Genomic DNA, 20,193 nt, shown 5'->3' on the forward strand with positions numbered 1-20,193 from the left:
TGTTACTTTCTCAAGTAATTCAGACAGATTAGTCTAGCAAGATTTCCCCTTAAGGAAATCATACAGAATCTGCCTATTTTTTCTTCCAGTTTCTTATCTGCCACACTACTGCTCCCACATCACTATCCCACCCGCACCGCCCCCCCACCCCCACCATACACAACTACATTAAACTGAGTAGAAAATCTTGCAATTACACGTCTGAACCATTCTCCATTCTCGGAAGTGCATGGGTCTTGGTGAGAGGAGCTTGTTGTAACACTCCTAATTTGTTCATTGTCCATGCTGGCTCAGCTGGGAGTGACAGGGAATCAATTTCACTCAGCACATTTGGGTTAAAAATGAGAGAGGAACTGCTTTCTTTGACTACTGCCTGAAAAAGGAAGTAACTAACTCAAACAGAACTCAGACACCCAACTCATTCAACACAGCTGGAACAGTGGTTTGGCACAGGGTGAATCCACCCGCCAGTAAAGACAGAGAACTACAGGAACAATTGCTCTTTAGGTTCTTACTGCTGTTGACATTTCATCAGATAAATAACTTTTTAATGTCTTTTGCGATTAATAACATGTAACTTTAAGAATTCTTAATCAGCTTAGTGGATTCAAGTCTAAACCTCAATGTTGCTCACTTCACTGGGTGTTAAAGAAAAGATAAACCGTTCACAGCTTTACAGATTCCTGATACTGCAGTCACTTCCTTGCATAACTGATTTAGGATCAGAACATTAGCAGCAAAGCAAGTTTATGAACAGCAAGCTCATACACATTAATGAGATGACGACAACACAGCCTGCCTTCTTTCCATTGCCTAAAGGGATTGTTCTTTTTTTGCCCAAGAACATGGACTTTCTCCTCTTTTCTGCAAGATGCACTGTTGGATGAATTTCCTAATGGACTTGACAAATCACGCAGTGATCAGGCTGAAAGGCGCAACAATGCAGCAGACCTTCATCTGGGAAGGGAATAAGGGTCGGACATTACAGTGAACGGTGAGGCCCTGAGTAGAGTTGTAGAACTGAGAGACTGAGCAGTACATGAGCTTGGTTTCTTGAGATTAACATCACAAATAGATTGTGAGGTGAAAAAGGCTTTAGGTACACTGCCCTTCACACCACCCCCCCCAACCCGGTCAGGGAGCGAGTATAGAATTTGGGATGTTATGTTGCGGTTCTACAAGATATTGGCAAGGACACATTTGCAATATTGTGTTAAGTTTTGATAATCCTGCTACAGGAAAGATGACATTAAGTTAAAAAGATTTACAGAGAGAAGTTGAGCAGGTTGGGACTTCTTTTACTGGACGGTAGGTGAATAAGGAAGATTTTACAGGGGTATATAAAACCGAGATTTGTAGGTTGGGTGAATGCAGTTGGGATTGAGGAACGAGAGGATGAAAGAGCAGAGATTTAATAGGCATTGACTTTGGGGGAGTCAGGAAGTGAGTCAGCAAACTGTCCGTACACCGCAGCTGACGTGTTTCATTTCAAAAGAGGAACTGTTCTCTTTGAGATATCTGAATAAGGAAGTGACCAACTCAGACACAGTACAGGGACGTGATCAGGTTGATACTGCTGAAATATGGAGCTGCTGCAGGGTGAATTCACCCACCAGAAACGGCCCAGGATTGTGGAATCTATTGTTCTGCTGTTTCTCATCTCTGTTGGCTTCACATCAGGTAAATCATTATTTTATAAAATAATCTGATCAGTCAAATTATTAACAAGTAGCCTGAAGTGTTTTTGTCAAAGCAACTGATGAAAATCAGGAACTTCTGATACCGTTCCCTCGCTCGGTGGTTAAGCTGATGGTAAAACATTCAGTCTGCAGGATCCTGCAGTAACTTCAGAGTCTGTTGTGATGTTGTGTGTAGCCGATGTGTACACAGCAATTTCTCCTGAATAACAAAGAGATAACAGCCCTCTATCCTGCCTCTTGCCCTTGGTTGCAGGGATAATTCTCATCCTGATCAGGGAGGGTCCTCTAACAGTGCCAAGCTCCCTCAGTAGTACACTCCGTCAGCGCTCAGGCTTCTGGAGTGTGAGAGGAACCGGCAATGCTCTGACTCAGTGGCCAGAACATCAGCCACCGAGCTTGGCCTGGAATACACCACAGGCGCTGGGTGGGGCACAGCCAGCTTGGAAAAGCCACAGCAGACTGCTAGCAGAAGTGGTGGATGCAGGTTCGATTTCAATATTCAAGAGAAATTTAGATAAGTACATAGATGGGACAGGCATGGAGGACTACGGTCTGGGTGAAGGTTGATGGGTCTGGGCAGATCATTAGCTCAGCTTAGACTGAAAGGCTGGTTTCCATACGGTAGTGTTCAATGACTCTATGTCTCTAAGACACTCCCTACACACTGCATGGGAAAATGTTGAATTATAGGACACTCAAATAAAAATGTGTGCAACCCAAACTTTGGAAATAGATGTTCTTTTGCAATCAGGAAGCACCACAAGCTCTTTTTAGTTTTATATTTGCAGGATTTGTGCCAATATCTCCCTTCTGCTAAAAATCATCTGCTCGCCTACAATAAATTGCAACACAAGAGGCCCTGGTAGCTTGAGCACGTCTGCACTGTGGGCTTTACCCAGTCTCTGAAGATCAGGTCTCTGAATTCCTTGATGATAACTGGTGATTGTTCCTGGACTGATCTGATCACACATCTCCACACCAGCTCCTGACATTACGCAATGGGGAGTGTGCTGTCCACTGCCCACATTACCAGTGACTGGAAAGAGAATTGAATGATGTTAAGCTTCAGAGACTGGATGAAGTGCAGTGTCCAGATGTTCCTGAGCTGCCAGTATCCATGGAAGACAGTTTATTTCAGGTGAGTGGCTACTTTAACTGTAATAGACAGAGCTTGAGGTTTGGAATCTGCTCCAAGCTTCTGTGACACTGTTTCCCGGTTTTCCTCCCACACAGCCTGGGTCTCAGTATCGGACTGAATCCTTTTGTTTTCTACTTCTAACCAGAGGGAGTAACAATCCTGTCACATGAAGGTGTGGATTTTCCACTGGCAGTAGGGGTTGAAACAGCAGCTTTCATGACCAGCTGTACAGTTTAATTCAATGGGGACGTGTGACATACTGACAGAAGGCAGTATATGAGACGAGGCAAGCACATCTCCACATCATGCTCACTCAGCTCTGTGTTCCATCCCCTCTACTACTTTCTCTATACACCAATGGCTGTGTATTCGGTGATCCATCAATTAAACTGATAAAGTTTGTTTAATCACTGACTAATCACCAGAGTCGATACAATCTCAACAACTTGGAGCTGAATGCCCTCAAAACCATGGAGGTGTTTATCAACTTCAGGAGTAAAGGGTCTCCTCTCCACACTCTTACCACCAACAACTCCACAGTGGGCACTGTGTCATCATTCAAGTACCTGGTCATCAGTATTTCACAGGAGATCATGTTGGAGACCCATATGTGCTTTAATAACAAGAAGGCTCGGCAGTGGATGTTCTGTTGTGACAGTTGGTGAAATTCCACCTTCCTCATAATATGCTGGTGCAATTCTACACTGTTATCATCAAGAGCATCCCCACATCAGCCATTTCTGCCTGGTTTATGTAGCATCTCCTCACAATAAACAGAAGCTACAGTGAACTGTCACTTAGATGAAAATATCCTTTGCTGCAGCCCACCATTACTGAAGGACTGGTATGTGTCTAGGATGAAGAAATGGGCAGGAAAATTAATTGCAATCTCTACCCAACAGCAAACTACTTTTTCCTAAAGCTCCCTTCTGAAAGGCACGATAGGCCTATTAAAACAAAAACTTTACACCATTTTAAAAGTTTCTTCCCCCAGGTAACTAGTCTGGATCATACCCCCACCCATCCCTGTCTCTGTACTAATTGTCAACACTTTAAACCATTTTTATAATGTTGTTTAAATTGCAAGTATGTGCTGGTATTTATTTACGCATGTTTTATTCCATATCTGTATTTTAACTACCAATTTATTTTTATATAATGCATTATTATTATAATTTTTGAGTGGTGAGGTTTTCTCTTTTCTGTCTCACCAACACCCCACTGTACATTCCGAATACATGTAAATGTATACGGAGAATAAAGCTGAACGCACAGAACCAGACTGAATAACGAGTTGGCACCCAGGGAAGCTGGCATGGGCTTTAGTACGACTAAGGAGAGGGTGGTCACGACATTCACCCCAGTAGGGAGGAGTTAGGATGCGGGTGACCTTAAGCAAATCCTCAGTCAACAGAGGTTCTGATAGTAGTGGTTGGAATGTGGAAGGTCTTCAAGTGGGTGAAGCAATTCCATGGAAGATTTTGTTTTGGTGCCATGAGGAAGATTACCTTGTTCTTGGTGATAAGCCAAATTTATGTTCTTGGTGATAAGCCAAATTTATGGTCAAATCTCTAGAGGAGGAAACCAGAGGTCCATGAGCCAGTCCTCATCGGAGGATCAGAGATGGAGAGGGACAGCGATTTTAAATTCCTCCATGTTATTATTTTGGAGGACCTGTCTTAGGCCCAGCACATAAAGTGAAATTACGAAGAAAGCAAGACAGCGTGCATACTTCCTTTCAATTTTGTAAAGATTCAAAGGTTCAAAGGTTCATTTTATTATCAAAATATTTTTGCAAAACACATCTCTGAGATTCATCCTTTCCTGTTCGTCATAAAGTACAGAAAAACCATATAGTTGAAAGAAAATACATCAACTCCTCTGAAGGAAAAGAAAAAAAAACAAAAATTCACAATCCCCAAACCACAACCCACCCACCTCCACAGACCACCCCTCACACAAAACCTAACAGTTTGCTCAGACAGAGAACCAGCAAAAAGAACATCAAACCCCAAACCCCGAGCCTGCCAATCAGCGACAAGAAAGAAAAGGTGAGAACACAAGACAAACACATAGAGCTAAAGGGGGCCAATATGAACTTCAGTTAGCTTGAACCCCAGTCCAATCCAAAAGTCTCAGAATTTCAATAAAATCTCTGAGATCCTAGGGGAGAACACCTGCATGCTTAGTGGCCTTTCCGAGGGGAGTGACTCGAACCTAGCGTCCCTCCAAGAGGTGCAACTCGAACCCAGCAGCCCCTCTGAGGATAGCCAGCACTCTCAACCTCTACGTTTGCCTGGATGTTTCAGCATGACATCTTAAACATTGCCAGTCTTATGGGTGTCTATTGAAAACTATATTCACTGGCTGCATCACAGCCTGGTGTAGCCCTAAACAGAAAATCCTACAAAAAGTAGTGGATATGGCCCAGTCCATCATGGGTAAAGCCATCCCCGCCACTGCAAATTGTGAGCAGTGGTAGTGAGGGCTTTAACCATATAACAATCACAGCACGGAAACAGGCCATTCCAGCCCTCCTAGTCCGTGCCGAACTCTTAATCTCACCTAGTCCCACCTACCCGCACTCAGCCCATAACCCTCCACTCCTTTCCTGTCCATATACCTATCCAATTTTACCTTAAATGACACAACTGAACTGGCCTCTACTACTTCTACAGGAAGCTCATTCCACACAGCTATCACTCTCTGAGTAAAGAAATACCCCCTCGTGTTTCCCTTAAACTTTTGCCCCCTAACTCTCAAATCATGTCCTCTCGTTTGAATCTCCCCTACTCTCAATGGAAACAGCCTATTCACGTCAACTCTATCCCTCTCAAAATTTTAAATACCTCGATCAAATCCCCCCTCAACCTTCTACGCTCCAATGAATAGAGACCTAACTTGTTCAACCTTTCTCTGTAACTTAAGTGCTGAAACCCAGGTAACATCCTAATAAATCATCTCTGCACTCTCTCTAATTTATTGATACCTTTCCTATAATTCGGTGACCAGAACTGTACACAATATTCCAAATTTGGCCTTACCAATGCCTTGTACAATTTTAATTTTAACTGGATCAACTGGGCACATCTATACAAAATATTGTCACAGGAAAGCAGCATTCATCATCAAGGATCTTTACCACCCAGAACATGCTCTCTTCTTACTGCTGCCATCAGGAAGGAGGTACAGGAGCAACAGGACCCAATACACCAGCAGGTTCATGAACACTTAATACCCCTCAACCATCGGGCTCCTGAACCAGAGGGGATAACTTCACTTTTCCCATCATTAAAGCGCTCCCACAACCTATGGACTCACTTTCAAGGACATTTCATCGCATCTTCTCGATAATTATTGCTTATAATTTCTTTATTTTGTATTTGCACACAGGTTGAACACCTAAGAGATCTTTCACTGATTCTGTCATGGTTGTTATTCTATTATAGATTTATTGAATAAGCCCACAGAATGGACTTTGATAATAAATTTACTTTGCATTTTGAACATTTTCGCTCTCTCGCTGCACCCTAGGCTATCAGATATATGGGCAGGGGCTTCAGTACATGTACAGTAATCACCAGGGACCACCAGCTCTCCATTCTGTATATTCAGAAGCTCTCCCAACGGAGATAAGCTGGCTCTGTGAGTAAGTGTGTCTGAGCCAAAGCTATCTCATGCCTCCTCCTTGCACTCTCGATTTCCTTCTTCAGCATAAAACTACATCTCCTTCACTGCCAGATCCCAGTTGATCCTTCTTTTTTCCTGACCAGGTCTCTAATGATTAAGAATGCTTTATTCCTGCCGGCCTTGACAATACTCTAAAGGGAAAAAGGATTATCACACTTTTACAAAATTCCCACTTGTCAATCTTGCCTGCAAACAAACTACTCCAATCAAGTTCAGCAAGTTTCTCTCTAATATCATCAAAATTGGCCATGCTCCAATTTGTCCAGCCCATTTCCCAAGAATACATTGGGCCTTTCCCTCTCTGTAGCAGAGCCTTCTATATACTGCTTGCAGGAACTTTCCTGAAAACTATTAATAAACACAATCCCATCAATTTCCTTAGCACTAAAGCAGATTCACTCTTTATTTAGAAAGTCAAATCATTTACTATGACAAACTTAATATTCATGCAATTTTCTGCAACCACCTTGAAGAATTTGTTCCTCTAATCTGGGTTTATTATTAGACGGCCTCTGGTGGAATCCGAATAAAGTATTCAGCCAGTTCTTCCTCTGAGTTTCACCCAAAAAGCCACACTGGATGATCCCCCAATAATTTCAGTGAGACCTGGGTATCACTGCAAGGGCAGAATTTATTCTCCATCTCTGGTTGCCCCTGAGAAACTGGTGACTCTTTCACTGAAACACGGCAAGGATCATTTTCCCAGAAATCACAACCTGTTCTCAACAAGAATCAGAATCAGGTTTAGTATCACCTACGTATTTTGTGAAATTTGTTAACTTTGCATCAGCTGTACAAAACCATTATGATTGTATAGTGAAAAAACTGAATTACAGTAGGTACTGTGTATCGATATATACTGACTGTATCACCATCTGGTATGGAGTGGGGTGGTGAGCTATTGAACAGGATCAAAGTAAACTGCAGAGAGTTGTAAAAGTAAATAACATATAAAAATTGTTTTCTTACATAAGTAGAGCAAAAATAGAAAAAGAAGAAGCAATGTATTGTTCATGAGCTCAATGTCCATTCAGAAATCAGAGAGCAGATGGGCAGAAGTTGTTTCTGAATTGTTGAGTGTGTGTTTTCATGCTTCTGTACCTCCCTCCCGATGGTAACAACAAGAAGAGGACATTTCCTGGGGATAGGGGTTCTAAATGATGTTCACCGATTTTGAGGCACCACTCCTTGAAGACATCTTGGATAATACTGAGGCAAGTGCCCATCATTGAACTGACTAATTTTCTAACTTTCTGCAGCTTACTTCGATCCTGTGCAGTAGATCCCCACCCCCACGTACTAGATGCTGATGCAGCCAGTCAGATTGTACAGTTTTTAGAAATGTTCGAGGATTGTGTTCCCTCATCTTACCTTTATGAAAGTCCACAAGCAGCCCTTTGGTCTTACGTGTGCTGAGTGCACTGTGACACCACTCAACTAGCTGGTATATCCTACTCCTGTATGCCCTCTCGTCACCATCTGAAATTCTGCCAACAATGGCTGTATCATTAGCAAATTTCTGGATGACATTTGAGCTGTCCCTAGTCGTGGTTGTCCGGGAGTAGAGAAGTGGGCTAAACACACATCGCTGAGGAGAGCCAGGGTTGATTGTCAGCAAGGAGGAGATGTTACTTCCGATCTACACAGATTGAACCAACACACCAACAGAAGAAACAGCTCACGCACAAGTTGGAAATGCCTAACTGAGCAATTCCACTTTCACTGTAACTTCAGGAACAATATCAGTGAAATAAGGATCAACATCAGGGATAAAATATTAAAGTGGAACATGATCTCTGCAAAATCATGGAATTTTCTGAACAACTGAAATGATGAGATTATATTACTAACTGCACTTTGTACTGGTGATGTCTGAATGACCTTTCATTATTAATCTGTTCACAGGCTCAACTGCAATAACTGGACCTGAACAGGTCAGAGGAGCAGTGGGACAATCAGTCACTGTGGAATGTCAGTATGATCAGAAATACAAGGACTACGTGAAGAAATGGTGTAGACGTGATCCGGACGTTGGTTGTAAGGATCTGGTTTCGACTGAGAAGCCACAAAATGGACGCGTATCAATGACTGATAACAAAACACAAGGGATATTCTCAGTAACCATGGACAATCTAAAGAACAGTGATGAAGGGCTGTACCAGTGTATGATACAAAAGGCGAATGAAAACTTTACCATTTCACTGGAGTTTCTTGAAGGTATGTAAATATCTTTCTTCACTCTCCCAGCCTGGGAATTTCCTCCCTCGCCTCTGGGTGAAGTAAAAATATTCTTTATATGCTCTCTAAATCTTTTATTCCTTACCTTAAACTTCACTCCCTGGTTACATACACTGTGAGCAGAAGTTTACCACAAACAATTCCATCTATTCCCCATTTGGTTGGCAGATATCAGTCAGTCCCTCTTCAGTCTTCACCTCCCCAAAAAGAACAACCCAGTCTCTCTAGTCTTTCCACATAATGCTTACCAGGCAACATCCCGGTGAATCTCCCTTGCACCCTCTCCACCCAGTTCCCTGTCCTTTCTACAAACTGGTCGTTACAACAGCACTAAAAGGATGGTTGGGATTTCTGGTAATCTGAAAAAAATGGCTAAATAAGAAGGCTGATTCTGTCATGGTTATTATTCTATTATAGATTTATTGAATAAGCCCACTGAATGGACTTTGATAATAAATTTACTTTGCATTTTGAACACTTCTGCCCTCTCCCTGCACCCTAGGCTATCAGACATACATGCAGGGGTTTCAGTGCATGTACAGTAATCACCAGGGACCACCAGCTCTCCATTCTGTATATTCAGAAGCTCTCCCAATGGAGATCAGCTGGCTCTGTGAGTAAGTGTGTCTGAGCTAAAGCTATCTCATGCCACCTCCTTGCACTCTCGATTTCCTTCTTAAGCATACACCTGCATCTCCTTTACTGCCAGATCCCAGTTGATCTATGTATCCTTCTATTTTTTCTGACCAGGTCTCTAATGATTAAGAAATCTTTATTCCTGCCAGCCTTGACAATACTCCAAAGGGAATATGGATAATCTCACTTTTACAAAATTCCCACTTGTCAGTTGCCCCCTTGCTGCAAGCAAGCTACTCCAATCAAGTCTGGAAAGTTTCTCTCTAATATCATCAACTCCAATCATAATATGCACACATCATAACACATCTTCCTTCTTGAAAGAAAAACAAATATTATTCTACGTGCTCATAGACCTGCAAGGAAGAATAATTCATTTCAACAAAGATATCTACATTCTGTAGCCAGTCACTTTTCCCTTTTTTATTCAAATTCTCAACTGTTGAACATTTCAACTTAAATTGTAATGAGCAGATACAATCCCTTATCTATTCCTCAACTTACATTCAGTCTCTTGAGATTGTTTAATGGTCCTTTTTGGTCTGCTATTCACTTCCACAGGAGTATGGCTTGTATTTGTTATGTTAATACTTGTGTTTTTCTGAGAACTCTGCTCAATAAGTTCATTTTTTACATATGCTGACCGCTTTGGTGTACTGACAGGTGACATGTCACAGTTATGGGTTTAAACTTGTGGCCGTACATATTCATGAATCCTCATCGGGGATGTTTTGCTCCATCTGGATGTGATAGGAATGTGGATCTACATCCTCTTTGCATGGACCATGTGACAAAATCGTGATCTCAAATTCACATGATCTCCAGGCTTCGAGACTGGTAGTCTTTTCGCAGTCTTGTCATGATACTCTTTCTGTTTTTCTATCCTTTTTACTTTAGCCAGTGTGACCTTGTGTACTCATTTAGGTGTCAACAGGATTTCATGCACTGGAAGGTTTGTGCGTGTCTGTCGACCCATCAGCACTCGGGCTGGTGAAAGGCCATTCTGCAGTGGCACACTGTAAATCACTAGACTTTTGTGGAAATCCTCTCATCCATCTTGCACTTTCCTCATGAGGCCCTTCACTACCTTGACTAAACTCTCTGCTAGATTCTCACTGATGATATATGTCAAAACCCTCATTCATTGGCAAAAAACTGAAATTCAGAGCTCCAATTGTCGTCCCTTGTCTGACACTACATCACAAGGAACTCCCTGCCTTGCAAACACAGCTTTCAGGAAGGTGATGACTGCTTTGCTGGATGTTGATTGCAGTGTTGCAATATCTGGGTAATTGGAAAATTAGTTTGTTACAACAATGTGATTCTTCCCATTACAATCAAACAAACCCTCTCCAACATTGAAGTACTAGCTGTCTGGTACAAGGTGTTGGTGGAAGCAGTTCTGCTTGCTAATTTCTTGTCCGTAGGTAAGGCCTAATTCACACGAAGCAATTGTTTGGTTAATGTCTCAGTTCATTCTTGGCCAGTACATCACTTCACAAGCTCTACGTTTACATATTTCCTCACCAAATCCCTTTGTGCATCTTCTGGAGCATTTCCTTGCATAGCAACACTGGAATCACAAAATTGTTCCATTTGAAGACCATACCTTTCACTACTAACAGTTCAGCTCTGGATGCCCGAGAATCCTGAATACCCATTGGACAGTCATTCTTAGCTGCTGTCAATGCTTTCCATATCGTATCTTTGAGTTCTTTCATTTTTTCACCTGACCCTGCTGTTTTCCTAATCTGCTCTGTTCTTTTAAGAGAAATTGGAAGGGAGGTGACAATCGTCTCAACAAAGACCTGTATATCTGCATTAACCTCTTCATCAACCTGTTCTTTCTCATAAGTTGCACAAGACAGTGCATCAGCAGCCTTGATTTTCCCACAGTGTAGATCATCTTCACATCATATTTCTGCAGCCTTCTCAACACGTGCGGTATCCTCACGGGACAGTCGTTCAGTGGTTTGGACAGAAATGAGACAAATGGTTTATGGTCTGTCTCCACTTCAAAACCTTGTCCATAGGTATACTGATGGAACTCTATGCATGCATATTTGCTGAGAAATGCTTTCTCTATCTGTACACAGTTGTCTTCCATGCTTGCTAAAACCTTTGAGGCACAGGTCACAGGTTGACATGTGTCATCATGCTGCTGCAGTAGTACTGCTTCAAAGCCATTTCTGGACGCATCAGCTGAGGTCCTAGTAAACCTTTCCAGATCATAAAACTTCAGCCTGTCTCTTTAGTGATGACTCTTTTCAGCATTTGAAAACAATCTTCTTGCTCATGAGATAACTTTGGTGCTCAAGGAGTGACTTAAGTGGTTTGACACAGCTGACAGTCAAGGGTGAATGTAGCCAGAAAAATCACCATCCCCAAGAAATGTCTCATCTCCTCGCTGTTTATGGACACTCCATGTTTTCAGCGTCTGACGTCTTTCTTGGGTTAGCCATTACACCCTCTTCAGGTATGACACTGGGTTGAACTCCGTGCATTGCCCATTGGGAACTGAAGTTTTTTATTATCTAACATAATGATACGTAGAGTACCTAATAAAGTGGCCACTGAGTGTATTTCCCAGCAAAAACTTGCTCACATGAGCTAGATCCTGGGTAAGCTCCATAACATATTGCTCTGAAAATTAATTCCTCATGTACTCTACAATTTTTTTCTCTTTGATACTCTTGCTTGTAATCAATACGAAGGAGCTGGAGATGGTTGAGAATTTCAAAGTCACAGCTGTAAGTATCACTAAGAATTTGTCCTGACCCAGCCATATAGATGCTATAGCCAAGAAAGGACATTGACACCGCAACTTCATCAGTAGCCAAAGAAAATTTGGCATCTCCCAATGACCGACGCCAATTTTTGTAGATGCACCACAGAAGGCATCCTAACTGGAGGAATCACTATTTTTATAGCAACTGCTCTTCCAAAGACCACAAGAGCTGTAAACATAACTCAATCCATCAGCTAAACCAGTCTCCCTTCTTTGGTCTCTCTTGTCTATGGCTCAGGAATGCATCCATCAAAAATCAAGGACCCCTTTCACCCAGATAATTTGCTCTTCTCCCTCCTCCCGTCTATGAGAGGGAAACAAATGTTTTAGAGCATGTACCACCAGGCTCGAGGACACCTTCTGTACCACTGTGAACAGATCCTGAGCAGACCTTTCATACACTCAAAGTTGAACCTCAGATCTTCCAATCTACCTCACGTATCCCTTGCATTTCTCTGTAACTGCAAATTACATTCTGCATTCTGTTTTCCCTTTACTGCCTTGACATACTGATGTAGATAATGATCTGTCTGGAGGGAGTTCAAACAAAAGTTTTCCACTGGATCTTCGAACATGTGACAATAATCAAACAATTCCAATTCCCACTGAACTTTCCAGTGACAATTGCAGCTCCCTTCAAACATGCCTTAGTGATTTCCACATTTATGCTCTGCACTAGTATAGAGTGACATTTTGGCAGTGTGTAAACAACTCTTACCTTAGCCATGCACTTTGTGATTTTAACCCAATCTGATTCTACGTTGCAACCCACAGACTCAACCCTAACAGCACAACACCACTCTGACAAATTTCCTGATTAATAACAAATAAACTATCACCTTTCCTTTATGTCCATTTGTTTTGGAATATTCTGGATGAATGAGTACTCAGTCCTGTTGACTCTGTAATCATACAGTTTCCCCCAAGCCTTTCATAAACCTTCATCAGAAACTCCATCGTAGCTCTACCCATGTCCACAGTACTAATGTTGGTCGTGGCATCGTACCCCTCCCCAATACGAACATTTTCTTCAGCTCAGAATGAATGCGCTTCACCCTAACAACTCAGCTTGTGGAATTCTGAGAGTATTGAAAGAAATTTAATAACATGTGTAAGAGTGAGAAGGAAACTCATCCCTTTTCTTCCACCATTCCATTATTACTGATCTATTATCTCTCTCAACCCCATTCTCCTGTCTTCTCCCTGTAACCTTTGACAATCCAGACTAACCAAGAACTTGCAAACCCCCATTTTAAATATACCCCATGACTTGGCTTCCACAGGTGTCTGTTGCAATGAACTCCAGAGTTTTTTTCAATATTCATTTGGTTTCAGTGAGATCCCCCCACATCATTCTTCCAAACATCAGCAAGTATCAGCCCAGAGAAATCAAATGCAACATAAATGTTAATGTTTTCATCCCCAGAATGATTCTTGTGATCCTCTCCAATGCCAGCACATCTTTTTTTCGATAAGAGGCCTAAAACTGCTCACAATACTCTGTGCGATCTGACCAGTGGCCTTATGAAGACTCGGCTTTACATCGCTGTTTTTATATTCTTGTCCTCTCAATATGAATACTAACATAACATTTACCTTCCATACCATTGACGCAAACTACAAGTTAACCTTTAAGGAATTCTGAAAAAGGAATCCAAGTACCTTTGTACCTCTCATTTTTGAATTTTCACCTCATTTAGAAAATAGTCTATGCCTTTATCTGTCTAAAACCTTGTGCAGGCTGCCCGCCTACTTAAAATTACCTGTCTTTTCACCTATCTTTAAATCGTCTGTAAATCAACCACAAAGCAATCAATTCCATCATCCAAATCATTGGCTGATAATGTGAAAATGATTAAGAATTCTTAATTCCTGCCAGCCTCCAAAGGGAATATGCATTATCTCACTTTTACAAAATTCCCATTTGTCAGTTGCCCCCTTGTCCGCAAACAAATTATTACAATCAAGTTCGGAAAGTTTCTATCTAATACCATCAAAATTGGCCATGCTCCAATTTGTCAAGCCCATTTCCTAAGAATACATTGGGCTTTTCCCTCTCTGTAGCAGAGCCTTCTATATATTGCTTGAGGGAACATTTCTGAAAGCAATTAATAAATACAATCCCATCAATTTCCTTAGCACTAAAGCAGATTCACTCTTTATTTAAAAAGTTAAATCATTTACTATTGCAAACCTAATATTCATGCAACTTTCTGCAACCACCTTGAAGAATTTGTTCCACTAATCTGGGTTTATTATTAGACGGCCTCTAGTGTACTCCAAATAAAGTATTCACCCGGTTCTTCCTCTGAGTTTCACCCAAAAACTCACACTGGATGATCCCCCAATAATTTCATTGAGATCTGGGTATCATTACAAGGGCAGAATTTACTCTCTATCTCTGGTTGCCATGTGAAGGCGGTGAGTCTTTCGCTGAACCACAGCAGGGATCATTTTCCCAGAAATCACAACCTGTTCTCAACAAGAATCAGAATTAGAATCAGGTTTAATATCACCAACATATTTCGTGAAATTTGTTAACTTTGCACCAGCTGTACAACACCATACATGATAATATAGGGAAAAACTGAATTACAGTAGGTACTGTGTGTAGATATATACTGACTGTTTGTATCACCGTCTGGTATGGAGGGTGGGTGGTGAGCTACTGAACAGGATCAAAGTAAGCTGAAGAGTTGTAAAAATATATAACAGATACAAATTGTTTTATTACATAAGTTGCAAAAATAGAAAAAGAAGAAGTGATGTAGGGTTCATGAGCTCAATGTCTGTTCAGAAATCGGAGAGCAGATGGGCAGAAGTTGTTACCGATACTAGATGGTGATGCATCCAATCAGATTGCTTTTCATGGTACACTGTGGATTGTAGGTAACACACCAAATCTCCTCAGACTGCGAATGCAATATAGCCTCTGTCTTGCCCTTTTCTTAGCTGCATCGATATGTTGGAAACAGGTTAGATCCTCATACAAATGGGGGACGTCACGTGATGACTTAGAATCGAGACGCTGGAACCCAGCTCTCCTGTAAAAAGTTAATATATTAATGTCTAAATGAAGAAAAGTTAGTCAGTACCTTCTAAAAGTTACTTATAAACTACTCCGGATTGTGTCAAGCTATGCCTCAAAGAAGGAAGATGAAGAAAACTAACACCGGGAAGATTACGCAAGTTGGAACAAGAACAAGGCCCACGTCTACCGAGGAACCGCGGTCTCAGGTACATTATACCACCGGCGATATGGAACAGGAGACTGCGGCAACATTGGCCATTCCTAAAGGGAAAGGCCATCGTGAATTGCACAAACATGAAGGATGGAGCATGCGCAAATGGGAGCAACAAAAACTACAAAGCCCAGCTACCACTGCAACTGAAAGTGATAGCGAATCGGAGAGAGAGTCAAATGTCTCGGAAGGATCAGATGAAGAAGGAGTTAAAAGTCCTTCTAGAAATATAGAAAAGACTTTGAGGCAAATAATGCATAAATTAGACACATTAAAAGTAATTAAAAATAATCAAAAAATACTCGAAAAAAATGACCAAAATGGAGATTATGCTTGATAAAATGACAAAGAGACAGGAAAAAATGGAAAAAAGAATTACGGACTTGGAAACTACAACGGAGGACATGGTTGAAAGAATGGACAAAATAGAAAATGAAAATGCTGCTTGGGCATCAGAAAGAAAACAATTTATGGAAAAAATTGATAAGCTTGAAAATTTCAGTAGACGAAATAATATTAAAATTGTTGGACTTAAAGAAGATATAGAAGGAGAAGATCCAATAATTTTTTTTCAAAAATGGATCCCTGAAAAGTTGGAAATGGAAGAAGAAATTCCAATTGAGATCGAAAGGGCTCATAGATCCTTAAGGTCAAGACCTCGAGCTGATCAAAACCCACGATCAATTTTGATAAAATGCTTACGATACCAAGACAAAGAAAAGATCCTGAAGGCCGCTGCCCAAAGTGCCAAAAATAGAAACGGGCCATTGATGATAGCAGGGAAACCAGTTCTTTTTTATCCTGATATAAGTTACAACCTGTTGAAGAGAAAGAAGGAATTTAACCCAGTGAAAAAAGCCTTATGGGTAAAGGGTTATAAATTTACAATGCGTCATCCAGCAACACTGATAATTTTTTTGGAGGAGGGAAAAATTTTTTTTCCCAATTATCGAAAAGCGGAGGAGTTTGTACAAGAACTTCCATCTATTCGCTAATTACACATAGAGGCTTCCAAACGTAATGGATTAAAGATGAAGATAGACCCAACGAACAGAAGTGATGGACATTTATGGATATTATAGAAGAGAAAAGCAAAATTTTAGAAATACTAAATGAGAATAGCATTTTTTTTCTCTTCTTATACATATACTTTTTTGTGTTGCGGGGGGGGCTGGGGAGCTTTGGATCGGTTACTGCGGGATTCACGTGTGTAATCATGGCGGTTGCCATGACCCGTACAGCAGAGGGGGGTAATGTTGTGTTTTTTTTCCACAACATTAGTAGTGGGGTATTTTGTTTTTTTCTTTATATTTTAATTTTCTTCTATCTTTTTGCCTGGATGATTGGTGGGGACACACATAGCAACACGGAGATTTTTATAAAGATTTCCCAGGATACCATGAAAGTTGAAAGATTAGGTATTATTATAGATTGGAGTAATATAATAAAAAAAATAATGACTAATCTACTAAATTTTTTAAGTTTTAATGTTAATGGGCTTAATGGGCCAGTAAAAAGAAAAAGAATCTTAACATATATTTAAAAAATGAAAACAGATATAGCTTTTTTTACAAGAAACTCATTTAATAGACATAGAACATCAGAAATTAAAAAGAGACTGGGTTGGAAATGTTATTGCAGCTTCATTTAATTCAAAGGCGAGAGGAGTTGCAATTTTGGTTAACAAAAATCTACCAATTAAAATACAAAACGTATTAATTGATTCGGCAGGGAGATATCTAATTATACACTGTCAAATTTTTTCAGAACTATGAACCCTTATGAACATTTATGCACCAAATGAAAATGATGTAAAATTCATACAGGAGGTCTTTTTGAATTTGGCTAACGCACATGATAAAATATTAATAGGTGGAGATTTTAATTTTTGTCTAGATCCAGTTTTAGATAGATCAACAAAGGTTGTTACAAAATCAAAAGCAGTAAAATTAACTCTATCATTGATGAAAGACTTAAATCTGATTGATATATGGAGAAGAATTAATCCAAAAGAAAGAGATTATTCATTTTATTCAAATAGACATAAAACATATTCAAGGATAGATTTTTTCCTATTATCAATGAATATTCAAGATAGAGTGAAAAATGTGGAATATAAAGCAAGAATATTGTCAGATCATTCTCCTTTAATAATGACAATGATAATGATAGATAAAGAGGAATCAGTTTATAGGTGGAGATTTAATTCAATATTATTAAAACGTCAAGACTTTTGTGATTTTATGAAAAAACAGATTCAGTTCTTTTTAGATATAAATTCACATTCAGTTGATGATAAATTTATAGTGTGGGAAGCAACAAAGGCATACTTGAGAGGTCAGATAATAAGTTATACTTCTAAAATTAAGAAGAAATATATGATAGAAATAGATCAATTGGAAAAAGAGATTACAAAATTAGAAAAAAGAATCCCAAAGAAATATGACAGAAGAAAAACGAAGACAACTTATTAACAAGAAGTTACAATATAATACGCTCCAAACATATCGAACAGAAAAAGCAATTATGAGAACTAAACAAAGATATTATGAACTAGGTGAAAGATCACATAAAGTTCTTGCATGGCAGCTAAAAACAGATCAGACTTCTAAAACAATAAATGCAATTCGAACAAGAGTAAATAAAATTACTTATAAACCTTTAGAAATTAATGAAGCTTTTAAGAATTTTTACTCTGAGTTGTACAAATCAGAATCACAAAATGACAATGTCAAGATAGAAAGGTTTCTATCACAAATAACTCTTCCAAAATAAAATACGGAAGAACAGAAGGGATTAGATATGCCTTTTACATTGAAAGAGGTCGAAGAAGCCCTAGGATCACTTCAAAGTAATAAATCTCCAGAAGAAGATGGTTTTCCGCCTGAATTCTATAAAAAGTTTAAAGATTTATTAATTCCTCCTCTTATGGAGTTAATACACCAAGCGGAAAGAACGCATAAACTTCCAGAATCTTTTTCGACAGCCATTTTAATAGTATTGCCAAAAAAAGAGAGATCCTTTAAAGCCATCATCATATAGACCGATTTCTTTATTAAATACTGATTATAAAATAATAACAAAAATCTTATCTAATAGATTATCTAAATGCTTACCAAAATTAGTACATATGGATCAAACAGGATTTATTAAAAATAGACAATCAGCAGATAATGTAACTCGCTTATTTAGTATAATTCATTTAGCACAGAAGAGGGAGGAAATGAGCGTAGCAGTTGCTTTAGATGCAGAAAAAGCATTTGATAGATTGGAGTGGGACTTTTTATTTAAGGTATTGGAAAAATACGGATTAGGAGAATCTTTTATAAAATGGATTAAAACCTTAAATACTAATCCCAAAGCTAAAGTAGTGACAAATGGTCAAATTTCAACACCATTTCAGTTAACAAGGTCAACTAGGCAAGGTTGTCCATTATCACCTGCTTTATTTGTGTTGGCGATAGAGCCATTAGCTGAATTGATTAGAATGGACCCAGATATTAAGGGTTTTAGAGTTAACCAGGAAGAATACAAGATTAGCTTATTTGCTGATGATGTTCTGCTTTATCTAACAAACCCATTGCAATCGTTGCATAAATTATCCTATAGATTAGAAGAATATGGGAAAGTATCAGGTTACAAAATAAATTGGGATAAAAGTGAAATTTTACCTCTTACTAAAGGAGACTATAATCAATGTCGATCAATAACCCAATTTAGATGGCCGGCAAATGGTATAAAATATTTAGGTATAAGAGTTGATAATGATATAAAGAACATATACAAATTAAATTATTTACCACTATTGAAAAAAATTCAAGAAGATCTTGATAAATGGATGGTATTACCAATAACATTAGTAGGTAGAGTAAATACCATAAAAATGAATATATTCCCTAGATTACAATACTTATTTCAATCACTACCAATACAATTACCCCAGAAGTTTTTTCAAGAGCTAAATAAATATGTGAGGAAGTTTCTTTGGAAAGGTAAGATGTCAAGAATATCGTTGGAAAAATTGACATGGAAATTTGAGCTAGGAGGGTTACAACTTCCAAATTTTAAGAATTATTATAAAGCAAATCAACTTAGATTTATTGCATCTTTTTTTGAGAAAGACAAACCAGCATGGATCAGAATAGAACTAGATAAAATAGGAGAAAACATACCAGAAGACTTTATATATAAATGGGAATCTAAATGGATACGGGAAAAGAAAGAATCTCCTATATTAAAACATTTGATTGATTTATGGAATAAGATAAATGTTGACGATGAGACAAATAAATCCTTATTAGCAAAGAGATCTTTAATTCAAAATAGACTTATTCCTTTTACAATGGATAATCAACTTTTATATAATTGGTTTCAAAAAGGGATTAGATATATAGGAGATTGTTTTGAAGGAGGTATATTAATGTCATTTGATCAATTAAAGAATAAATATAAAGTATCAAACAACACTCTTTTTTGTTACTTTCAACTAAGGGCTTATTTAAGAGAAAAGTTAGGTCAAACAATGTTACTACCGAAACCCAATGAAATAGAAACTTTAATTCAAAAAGGAAAGATTAAAAAAATTATCTCTTGTATGTATAATTTGATTCAAAAACAGGCAATTAAACAAGGAGTCCATAAGTCAAGACAAAAATGGGAAAGTGATTTGAATATCAAAATTGAAGAAAAAAACTGGTCAAGACTATGTCTTGAGAGTATGACAAATACAATAAACGTTCGATTAAGATTAGTGCAATACAA

The 20,193-nt window shown here is 39.1% G+C and overlaps 1 protein-coding gene across 1 annotated transcript in view; it reads left to right on the forward strand.

The window, feature by feature from the left end:
* Window positions 1–1,560: 1,560 nt before the first annotated feature.
* LOC140717297 (polymeric immunoglobulin receptor-like) overlaps window positions 1,561–20,193 on the forward strand; it is a 42,993-nt gene continuing 24,360 nt past the window's right edge. Inside the window, exons 1-2 of the mRNA XM_073030738.1 lie at window positions 1,561–1,680; window positions 8,434–8,745. Coding sequence (XP_072886839.1) covers window positions 1,584–1,680; window positions 8,434–8,745 — 409 coding nt within the window. The 5' untranslated portion in view covers window positions 1,561–1,583. The remainder of the gene's footprint in view (window positions 1,681–8,433; window positions 8,746–20,193) is intronic.

Source organism: Hemitrygon akajei, chromosome 27 (assembly GCF_048418815.1).
Source record: "Hemitrygon akajei chromosome 27, sHemAka1.3, whole genome shotgun sequence".
Classification (NCBI taxonomy): Eukaryota; Metazoa; Chordata; class Chondrichthyes; order Myliobatiformes; family Dasyatidae; genus Hemitrygon; species Hemitrygon akajei.